The sequence below is a fragment of the Pelecanus crispus genome, chromosome 18 (assembly GCF_030463565.1).
Source record: "Pelecanus crispus isolate bPelCri1 chromosome 18, bPelCri1.pri, whole genome shotgun sequence".
Classification (NCBI taxonomy): Eukaryota; Metazoa; Chordata; class Aves; order Pelecaniformes; family Pelecanidae; genus Pelecanus; species Pelecanus crispus.
This window is the reverse complement of record NC_134660.1, coordinates 460,862-471,640: the sequence shown is the minus strand read 5'-3', so window position 1 is coordinate 471,640 and position 10,779 is coordinate 460,862. Positions and strand designations below refer to the sequence as shown.

The window sequence follows — 10,779 nt, the reverse complement described above, 5'->3', positions numbered from 1 at the left end:
ACCGAGGCACGGCTGGTGCTGGGGATTCCCCCACCCCCCAGCCCGGTTGCTGCGCAGACCCCTGCTGCCACCCCCTCACCTGGGGGCTCAGCACCCCGCGGCGCCGAGGGGCTCCTCACACAGCGCCCGGCCGCCCGACCGCTTGCCATACCTGCGGGGGGGAAGCACATTACTGGGGGGCAGCGCCATGCGACGGGGAGCATGCAGCGACAGGGAGCGTGTTGCAACGGGGGAGCTGGCTGCAGCGAGCAAAGGGTGCAGTGAGGGAGCAGGTTGCAAGGGAGCAGCGCGTTGCAACGGGGAACACGCTGCAATCGGGAGCGCATGGCCATGGCAGCAGGTTGCAGCAGGGAGCGCGCCGCAGCGAGAATTGCATTGCAGCAGGGAGCCGGTTGCAGCAGTTGAGCAGGTTGCAACGAGGCAGCGTGGTGCAACAGGGGAGCTTGTTGCAGGACGGGGCTGGTCGCAGCAGGAGAGCATGTTGCAACAGGCAATGTGTTGCAACGAGGGATCACGCTGCAACGGGGAGTGCATTGCAAGAAAGACCTGGTTGCAGCAGGCAAACGGATTGCAACAGGGAGCACGTTGCAATGGGGCAGTGCATTGCTATGGGGAATATGTTGCAACGGGGAGTACACTGCAACAGGGAACACACTGCATGGGGCTGTGTGTTGCTACAGGGAGTACAAGGCAATGGGGAGCATGTCGCAACAGGGAGCGCGTCGCAATGGGGAGCGCATTGCAACGGGGAGCGCGTCGCAATGGGGAGCGCGTCGCAACGGGGAGCGCATCGCAATGGGGAGCGTGTCGCAATCAGGCAGCACGTCGCAATCAGGCAGCACGTCGCAGGGGTCCCACCGCCGTGCCCCCGCCACCGCCCCACCGCTCACCGGTGCCGCGTGACCACGTTGAGGTACTGCTGGAGGTCGTTGTAGAAGCGGACGAGGTCCTCGACAGGCGCGTCGTCGCCGGGGTAGGTGGGCTGCGCGGGGCCGGCGGTGCTGGGGCGCCCGGCCAGCAGCGCCAGGGCGCAGGCGAGGAGCAGCAGGGAGGGCCAGCGGGGAGCCATGGCTGCGCTGCACACCGCGGCCTCAGGCTCTGCTGAGGGCACCGCGCTGCACGCACGCATGCATGCACGCATGCCACCCGGCTGCACGCACACGCACAGGCAAACACACACGCACGTGCACACCACCCTGCATGAGCACACACACCCCCCCCTTACAGTATGCACCGCTCTGCACGCACCCAGACATGCGCAGCAAACCTCTGCTCCTGAGGCCGTGCGCACACACACACAGCCATGCACACACACCTTGCACGCTCACACGCACCCATCTCTGCTCCAAGTGTGCACACGCGTGTGCACAAAACCTCCACTCCTACAGCCATCACATCGGTGTATGCGCATCTGTCTGCGCACCTGCACGCACACACGCACGCTCTCCCCGCTCCCAGCGCACACACGCACCCAGTTCACCCCCAAGCACACCCACACGTGCATGCACGCCCCGTTTCACACCTCCACACGCAGATGCACACACTCAGCCTTGCACACATGCGTGCACACCCCATTCACAGCCACATGCACATGTGCACACCCCATTTGCCACGCACCACGCTCGCCAGCCCTCTGCACACCCTTGCACACCCCTCAGACCCTCGTCCTCCAGCACGGGTGCTGCCACCCCCCCCAGCCCCGTCCCCCCGCAGGGGCAAGGCCCCGGCCCCACTCACCTGCTTCCACGAGCGGCGGCACAGGGACACGGCGAGACGAGGGGTCACAGCGAGATGGGGGGACGCTGCTGCCAACTCCCCGGTTCCTCGGTGACACCGCTGCCACCGCGGTGCTGGCCCTTATATCCCCCCTGTCCCCCCCGCTGATGTCACCCTGCCACGCAGCACCGGTGGCCATGTGGCCGGGGGGGACAGGGGCCATCGGGGGGTGGCAGGGACACCTGGCCCCTCGCACAGCCCTGGTTAATGTTTGACCCCGGGCTGGGGGGGCTCCCGGCGGGGCCCAGGACACGGACCCAGGTGACCAGTGTCTGTCCCCAGCACATCTGGTCCCCACAGATGGACCGAGGGACGGAGGGATGGCTGTGGGGACAGAGGGATGGCTGTGGGGACGGAGGGACAGCCATGGGGACAGAGGGACAGCCATGGGGACGGAGGGACGGCTGTCGGGACAGAGGGACGGCCGTGGGGACAGCGGGACGGCTGTGGGGACAGCGGGACAGCCGTGGGGACAGAGGGGATGGAGGGACGGCTGTGGGGATGGAGGGACGGCCATGGGGACAGAGGGACAGCCATGGGGACAGAGGGACAGCTGGGGGAAGCCGGTGGGGTGCAAGGGTGGAGGCTGGAGGCTGGCGGGAGGAGTGGGCAGCAGGACAGAGGGACAGCGAGGGACGGAACGAGGGATGGGGAGGGGGACAGAGCGACACTGGACGAGCAGACAGATGGACGGGAGGTGGGGGTGTGGGGCAGGTGAAGGGTCTGCCATCGAGGCGAGGGGTGGGATGGCAGGACAGAGGGACGGGGGGACAGGAGCAGTGGCTGCAGTGGGGGGCAGCAGCCAGCCCCGCGGTGGCCGTGCCCGAGGACATGGCTGTCCCCCTGCTCCCACCACGGCCCGGGCTGGGGGTCACAGGGGTGGGGGTCACAGGGGTGGGGGCCCCAGCCCTGACACAGCCCCCGACGGCCGCAGTCCCTGCAGGGACCCCGCGGCGATGTCGGCACCCGCTGCCAGCGCACCCCGCACCCAGTGCACCCCAGCACCCGCTGCCAGTGCACCCCGATAGCCACGGCACCCAGTGCACCCCAGAACTCACCAACAGTGCTCCCCGCACCCCCCCACCCGGTGCACCCCAGCACCCAGTGTACCCCAGTGACCCGCACATCCCGCCACCCCCCATACCCGGTGCACCCCAGCACCCACCGCTAATGTACCCCTGCACCCCGTGACTCCCAGCATCATTGCAGCCCCCCACCCTGTGCACCCCAACACCCGACAGCGTATCCCCCCACACCCAGTGCACCCCAGCACCCACTGCCAGCACCCCCCACCACCCCCAGCGCACCCCTGCACCCAGTGCACCCCAGTATCCAACCCCAGTGTGCCCCAGCCCCCCAGTGCACCCCACTCCCATCCCTCCCTCCCCACCCCCTTCCACCGACCCCCCCCATCCCTCCACCCTTGCACCCCAGCAGGTCCTCTGCCCCTTGCTCCCTTCCCCAGCCTCTCCCCTCTGCATCCTCCCCTCCATCCCCCCTGCACCCCTCCCTCCGTGCCCCCTGCACCCCTCCATCCCCCCCTGCACCCCTCCCTCCGTGCCCCCCACACCCCTCCATCCCCCCTGCACCCCTCTGTCTCCCCCACACCCCTCCCTCCGTCCCCCCATCCCTGGCACACACAGCCCAGATGGGTGCCCACGATCGTGCTCTTTATTGCCACTGGCGGGGGCGTGCAGGGACCGTGCGGGACCCCCGACAGCGGTGGGGAGGGGATGGGGTCAGGGCCCCCCCCGGCGGGACACCCCCAGGCCGGGCTCTGGGGGTCCCCGGCCCTCCCGGCGGGGGGGGGCCTGCGCTGGCCCCGGGTGCTGGGGCCCACCCTGCGGCAGAGCCCCGGGTCCCTCGGGGAGACACAGGGAGACGGGGGGGATGCGGGGGATTGGGGGGCTGGGGGAGCCGGTCACCACGCAGAGTCACCGTCGTACCTGCAGGGAAGAGCTGGCATGAGAAAAGGGGGGACGGGACCCCCAGCACCCCCTGGGACCCCCACCCCAGGGTGCAGGAGAGGGAGCAGCCCTTGCCCCGTCCGCAGGGCGATGGCGACAGGGACGAGGACACTCACCACGACCTGTCGCTGCTGGCCCCGAGCAGCAGCTCCGACACCACGGCCTCGGGGCTGGCGCGTTTGCCGTACCTGCGGGACACGGAGCACGTGGGTGCGGGCGTGCAAACGGCACCCATGGGTGTGGGCGTGCAAACGGGACCGCAGGGGCGTGCGCAGGGGCGTGCACAAGCGTGCAAACGGGAACCGGCAGGTGCGTGCAACAGAGCCCCCCAGGCATGCAAAGGCGCAGGCAAGAGCACGCCGAGGGCCTCGCACGAGGGCCGCCGCGCGCCCGCCGCGCTCACCTCTGCCGCGTCACCAGGTTGATGTAGTGGCGAAGGGCCGAGAAGTACTTGGCCATCTCCTCGGGGGAGGCGTCGTCCCCGGGGCTCTCGGGTTTGGGGGGGTAGGCGGCCGCCAGCGTGCCCAGGCACAGCAGGGCGCAGAGGGCCACGGCCGCCAGCGCGCGCCGCAGCCTCGGGGACGTCGCCATCTGCGCGGGGACGGGGCCGCGGGGCGGCCTCAGCTGCCTGTGCATCCCCCCCGCCACCCCCAGGTACCCCCATCTCGTCCCAAAGCAGCTCTGCACCCCCCAAAGCCCCCGTCCCCCCCCGGGCCCGCAGAGACGTCTCGCCCCCCAGACCCCGCCGCGCCCCCGGGGCCCCCCCGCTCCCCAGGGGGATGTGGCCCTCCCCTGCCCGGGACCCCATCTCCCCCCAAGGTCCCCCCAGGGAACCCCCATATCCCCACAGGGCACCTCCCTTCCAGAGACCACCCCGCCTCCCCAAAGGGACGTCTCCCCCCAGGGATCTCCAGAGACCCCCCCACAATGTCCCCAAGGGGCCATCTCCTTCCCAGGGACCCAGAGACCCCCCCCAACATCCGCAAGGAGCCACCTCCCTCCCCGGGACCCCCAGGAGCCTCCTCCCCTCTCCCCAAAGGGCCATCTCCAGGGACACCCCCCGCAAGTCCCCAAGGGGACACATCCCTCCCGGGGACCCCAGAGACCCCCCCCCCCCCATCTCCCAAAGGGGACATCCCCCCCCCCAGGGACCCCCCAAGGGAGATCCCCCACCCCAAAGGACCCCCAGAGACCCCTGTCCCCAAGGGACCCCCCATGTCCCCAAGGGATCACCTCCCTCCCCAGGGGATGCCTTCCCCCCACGGGACCCCCACGGGACCCCCCAGGGCCCCAGTCCCGTCCCCGCGCTGTCCCTGCACTCACGGTGGAGGCAGGAGGTGACAGGCAGGGCCTGGCAGCGGGGTGACAGTGCCGGGGACACAGCAGCTCCTCCACCCGCCCGGGATTTTATAGCCTCCGGGGGGGCTGCTGGCTCCTCCCTCACGCGTGACCGACCCACGGGCACGGCAGGACCCCGGCAGCCCCCCCGCCACCCGCCCCGGGGGGACACGTGCCAGCACCTTGGCACCGTCCCCTGGCAGAGGCCCCCGGCGAGGGAGCAGGGGGGCTGCACGGGGCACGGGCGGGACGCTGGACACGGCCCACGGACATGGGACACGGACACGGTATGTGGTACACGGCGATGCCACACGTGCACAGCACACGGACATGGATGTGACATGCAGCCATGGCACACAGGCACGGCACACTGACACGGATGTGACATGCAGCCATGGCACACAGGCACGGCACACTGACACGGATGTGACATGCAGCCATGGCACACAGGCACGGCACACGGACACGGATGTGACATGCAGCCATGGCACACAGGCACGGCACACTGACACGGATGTGACATGCAGCCATGGCACACAGGCACGGCACACGGACACGGATGTGACATGCAGCCATGGCACACAGGCACGGCACACTGACACGGATGTGACATGCAGCCATGGCACACAGGCACGGCACACGGACACGGATGTGACATGCAGCCATGGCACACAGGCACGGCACACGGACACGGATGTGACATGCAGCCATGGCACACAGGCACGGCACACGGACACGGATGTGACATGCAGCCATGGCACACAGGCACGGCACACGGACACGGATGTGACATGCAGCCATGGCACACAGGCATGGCACACGGGCACGGCACAGGGACATGGCATGCAGCCACAGGACACAGACACAACACACAGCTGTGGCACATGGACATGGATGTGACATGCAGCCACAGCACACAGACATAGCACACGGACACAGATGTGACATGCAGCCATGGCACACAGGCATGGCACACGGGCATGGCACAGGGACGCAGCATGCAGCCACGGGACACAGACACAGCCATGGCACATGGCAACGGCACATGGACACAGATGTGACACGCAGCCACAGCACACGGACATGGCACACAGACATGGATGTGACAGGCAGCCATGGCACACACGCGAGGCCCCAAGACAGCCTCGGGACATGGCAGCGGCACACAGGGACACAAACATGGCACAGCCATGGCACAGGCGCAGCACACGGGACACAGCAGGGACACGGCCCGCAGCTGCCTCAGTTTTCCCAGACGCCAGGGCAGGGCACGGAGCCACCGCCACAGCCCCCGCCACCACAGCCCCCGCCACCGCCACCGCAGCCCCCGCCGCCGCCCCCGCCCGCTGTCGCAGCCCTCCAGGACGGATGAGCTGCCCTTTCCGCTCCACCGCCGTGAGCCCTGCGCTGGGGGGGACACTAATTCGTTATGGATTTGGCATTAAGGAGCAATCGCCCGGCCCGGCGCTCTGGGGGGAAACTGAGGCACAGAGGCGCCGGTGGGGACGTGCTGTGAGCGGGGGCTCCGGGTCCCCACCGGGAAGGGGCCACCAAAGCCACCGGGTAGGTGCTGGGAGAGGTGGCAGAAGGGGGTCCCCAAAAGCCCCGGGATGCTCCCACCTGGAGGCAGCCGCAGCCGCAGCCAGGGGATGGAGGGGACACAGCTGGGACCCTGCGGGGTGCCACCGGCCACCGGCCCGGCCAGAGGAGACACGGCTCGGACCCCGCAGGGTGCCACCGGCCACCGGCCCGGCCGGAGGGGACGCGCTCCCCACTCCCGACCTGGCCGTCACCCCGGCTCACGGCAGCGCCAGCGCGGGGGTCCCAGCCCCGCGGCCATCCCCGAGCCCCAGGGGAACACGTCCCCATGGCGTGGCCGCGGTGCCACACCGGTGCGCGGGGATGCAGCCGGGGGGGGTCCCTGGTGCCCCGGCCACGCGGTGCCTGGCTCCACGCCAGCCTGGGAGGGGGCCGAGCCCCCCGCGGGGCCGGGGGGTGGGTGCGGCCCCCCCAGCCCAGCACTTTTCACGTCCCTGCAGGCGAAGGCCTGGTCGAAGGGCTCACTAGGTGCATGGGGGCCGCGGACGCCCCCCGCAGCGCCCTGCCACGTGCCCCTGGGGACACCGAGGCTGAATCCAGCGCCGCGGTGGGGGCCGAGCCCCCTGCCTGGAGTGCCCCGGGGGGGTCTGCCCCATCGTGGGGTTCGTGGACACCGACCCACGGCTCCGCCGCGGCGGCCGGGGACCGAAGCCCAGCAAACAGCAGCAGTGTCGCCGCTCGGCACCGACGTCCCCAGGCCGGGGGCGAGGATGGGGATGGGGCGGCCCCCAGCCCCCCCGGCACGGAGCAGCCCCCGCTGTCGTGAGGGGGGAGAAGGGAGGCGAGGGTTTTCTGCACCATTTCCCCCGAGTGACAGCAAACAGCAATTTTCCAAAGGTCACAGGATGGCTCTGCCCGTGGGGGAGCCCCCCCGGCACGGAGCTGGGGGCCCGGCTGCAGCCCCCCCTGGGCCAAGGCAAAAGGGGGGCCCGGGGGGTGCCCCTTGTGTGCCCCCCGCCTCCACCACGGGCAGGGAAGAGGAGGAGGAGGGCCCGGGGCTGAAGGCGCCCGCTGGAGCCCAGGCAGCCCCGGGGGGGTCCCGGGAGGGCGAGGAGCCCCCGCGGCCCCCCCCAGCCGGGGGCGTGGGGCGGAAAAGGCGCAGGGAGAGCAAACAGGGCCCTGCCGCTTCCCCGCGCTTTATGGCCCCCGGTTCCGCCGGAGGCACATTAGGGGCCACGCGTGCCCCCCCCGGGAGGAAGGCCCTTATCAGCCCCTGTTTGCTTTTCCACCGCCAGCCAGGGGGGACACGGCACGCCTGCCCGGCTGGGGGGGACACACAAAACCCGCCTGCCTGGCCGGGGGGACACACAACACCCGCCTGCCCGGATTGGGGGACACACAACACCCCCCTGCCCGGCTCGGGGGGGACACACAACACCTGCCTGCCCAGCCAGGGGACACGGCACGCCTGCGGCAGGATGGGGACAGCAAGGATATGGCCGTGGGGACAGCCGGGGTCTGGCAGCCCCTCGCCACGTCCCACCGCGATGTCCCCCCCTGTGCCAGGCCGCCCCCCCACCATAAACCAGGAGCCGAGCCCCCGGCCCGGGTTGCGGCAGGGTGCAGGCAGCGCACAGGCAGGGCAGGACCCCGGGGACGGGACGGGGATGGCAGCAAATCCCAGCCTGGGCCCCTGCTCTCCCCCCTGCCTCAGTTTCCCTGCCGAAGGGAGCGGAACACCCAGCGTCGCCCACACCCCGCTGCGCGCCGGCTCCCCCCAGCCCCCCCAAAGTGGCCCCCCTGGAAGCAGCTCCCCCTCCAAGCCCCCCAAAGTGGCTGGGCCTGACCCCGCTGGCACACAACAGCTGAGACAGCCCAGGGACGAGGTAAAAGATTTCTCGTTTCATCAGTAAAAACACACCCGGGGGGGCACCTCGGCGGGGAGGGGGCCTGGCCACACAGTGGCCAGCAACCCTCGGGCAGGAGCCCCCCCAGCTCCCCCACACACGCAGGGCAGCGACCGCCCCGTCCTCCAGCAAAATTATCAAATATTTACAAATTAAAAAAAAAAAAAGAATAAATAGAGGTGATTCTTTAAAAAAACTGCCCCCCCCCCCCCCCCCCCTCGCCCCAGTCCCGGCCAGTGGCCACCCCGCTCAGCCGTCAGTGGCCAGGATGACGACGGCTCCGAAAATGCCAACGTTTTGCCCGATGAGCTTCATCTGATTCCAGAACTCGACCCGGCGCGAGTCGTGCCAGTAGCCGATGTTGCCATCGATGAGGAGGATGGCGAGGGGCAGGAGCACCGCCAGCACCTGCGCCGCCGCCCGCACGTAGTAGCCGGAGAGGAAGGCGAGGGCCAGGAGACCGTAGAGGATGAAGAGGAGCTGGAGGGCGAGCTCCCCGCCCAGGAGGTGGTTCAGGTAAGCCAGGCGGTCCTCCTTGCTGTGCTGCAGGGAGTAGGCCTGGGGGGGACGGGGGGCTGGAGCGCGGTGCCACCGGCAGCGCTCCCCGAGGCTTCTCCCCCTTGGGGGGAACCCCCGGCGGATCCGGCCCCCCGCCTGCGCAGGGTGGGGGCAGGAGGGGGCCGTGCCCCCCACCCCGGGACGGTGCACCCCCCCCGCGCCCCGCCGTACCTGGCAGATGAGGTAGATGCCGAGGAAGACCTGCCCCGTGGACTGCAGCGAGCGGCTGCGCGGCTTCTGGCGGTAGAGCTCGCCCGCGCCGCTGGCCAGGATGAGGAAGCCGCCGATGATGGCGATGGTCCGGGAGTACATCCGCACCTGCGCCAGGGCCACTGTCACCCCCCCGGGCCCCCCGAGGGCGGGGTGGGCTGGGCGGGGGGGGTGTCGCAGGTTGGGGGGGGTCTCACCTTCAGCCAGTCGCCGTAGTGGACGTGGCCGCCAACGTGGGCGGCGTAGGTGGCCACGGCGAGCTGCAGGGCGGCCCCCAGGGCGAACCAGCGGCGCTTCACCCCGAAGGACATGAAGCTGGCGCAGAGCACAGCCACCCCCATGTCCACGTACAGGTAGGGGACGGGGATGTCCGGCTTCCTGGGGGGCACGGCAGCTCCAGCCCCTGACCCCCAACTGCCCCGGCCCTGCTCACCCCCAGCCCCCCGAGCTGCCCCCCCCAGAACCCCAACTCACCCCCAGCCCCTCCCTCACCCCCTAACCCCAGCACAGCCCTCCCAGCCCCCTCCCCGCACCTCTGCCCTCCCCCCATCCCCCCCGCTCCCCGTCACCCCGCCCCAGCCCCACCCTTACCCCAGGAGCCCCCCAAGCCGCCCCACACGTAACCGGCTCCCCCGGCCCCCCCCACGCTTAAGCAGCTCCCCCGGCCCCACACCAGCCCCAGCCCCACAGCACCTGCAGGCCCCACCAGCCCCACCCCCGGCCCCACCAGCCCCAGGCCCCACCAGCCCCACTCCCGGCCCAGGCCCCACCAGCCCCAGGCCCCCTGGCTCGCCCCAGGCCCACACCCGCCCGGGGCCGCCCCGGCCCGCACCGCCGCCCGTCGGCGCGCTCGGCGCAGAGCAGCAGCCCGCTGAAGCAGTGCCAGAAGGGGAAGCGGGTCAGCAGGACGCCGCCGCCCGCCGTCAGCAGCCGCAGCGCCCGCCGCCGCCAGCCGCGGCCCGCCGCCATCGCCGCAGGCCGCCCCGCCGGAAGTCCCGCCCCGCGCCGGAAGCGGAGCGCCACAAGCCCCGCCCCCTGCAGGAGGCCCCGCCCCTAAGAAGACCCCGCCCCTCCCACAGGCCCCGCCCCCAGAGCGCCAGACACGGGTGATGGTTAAAAAAATTTCGGGTTTTATTGTTTTTGCTAAACAATACTAAAAAATTTTCCTTTTTTTTTAATTTTTTTTTTAAATTTTTAACTCTTCTAAAGGCAGGGCTTGAATTGTTTGATTTTGATCCATTTATTTTAAAAAACAAAACAAAAAAAGGGGAGGGGGGGAGGATCATGGCAAAAAAAAAAATTAAAAAAAAAGAAAAAAGGGGCAAAAAAAGGAAAGAAAGAAAGAAAAAAAAAAAGTAAAGGGGGGGAAAAAACCCCAAGCCCGGCCCCAGCGTGGCCCCGGGTGGGGGTGGGGGGCAGGGAGGGGCTGCACCCCCCAGCCCCCCCGGGGCTCCCCGGGGCAGGACGGGGCGGTGGGAGGTGAC

At 69.8% G+C, this 10,779-nt stretch overlaps 3 protein-coding genes across 3 annotated transcripts; all 3 read right to left on the bottom strand.

Annotated features, from left to right (window-relative positions):
- Window positions 1-87: 87 nt before the first annotated feature.
- Window positions 88-1,069, bottom strand: LOC142595316 (pancreatic polypeptide-like). Its single transcript, XM_075723060.1, has 2 exons — window positions 891-1,069; window positions 88-151 (listed from the first exon to the last, which is right to left on the bottom strand). Exons 1-2 carry the CDS (start codon window positions 1,067-1,069, stop codon window positions 88-90), a joined length of 243 nt encoding a protein of 80 aa, XP_075579175.1.
- A 2,628-nt stretch (window positions 1,070-3,697) lies between these two features.
- On the bottom strand, window positions 3,698-4,334 carry LOC142595272 (peptide YY-like). Its single transcript, XM_075723005.1, has 3 exons — window positions 4,147-4,334; window positions 3,860-3,931; window positions 3,698-3,722 (listed from the first exon to the last, which is right to left on the bottom strand). The coding sequence occupies exons 1-3, from the start codon at window positions 4,332-4,334 to the stop codon at window positions 3,698-3,700; spliced, it is 285 nt and encodes a 94-aa protein (XP_075579120.1).
- A 4,442-nt stretch (window positions 4,335-8,776) lies between these two features.
- On the bottom strand, window positions 8,777-10,264 carry TMEM101 (transmembrane protein 101). The gene is made up of 4 exons (XM_075722961.1): window positions 10,128-10,264; window positions 9,493-9,673; window positions 9,257-9,403; window positions 8,777-9,085 (listed from the first exon to the last, which is right to left on the bottom strand). The coding sequence occupies exons 1-4, from the start codon at window positions 10,262-10,264 to the stop codon at window positions 8,777-8,779; spliced, it is 774 nt and encodes a 257-aa protein (XP_075579076.1).
- Window positions 10,265-10,779: the final 515 nt, after the last annotated feature.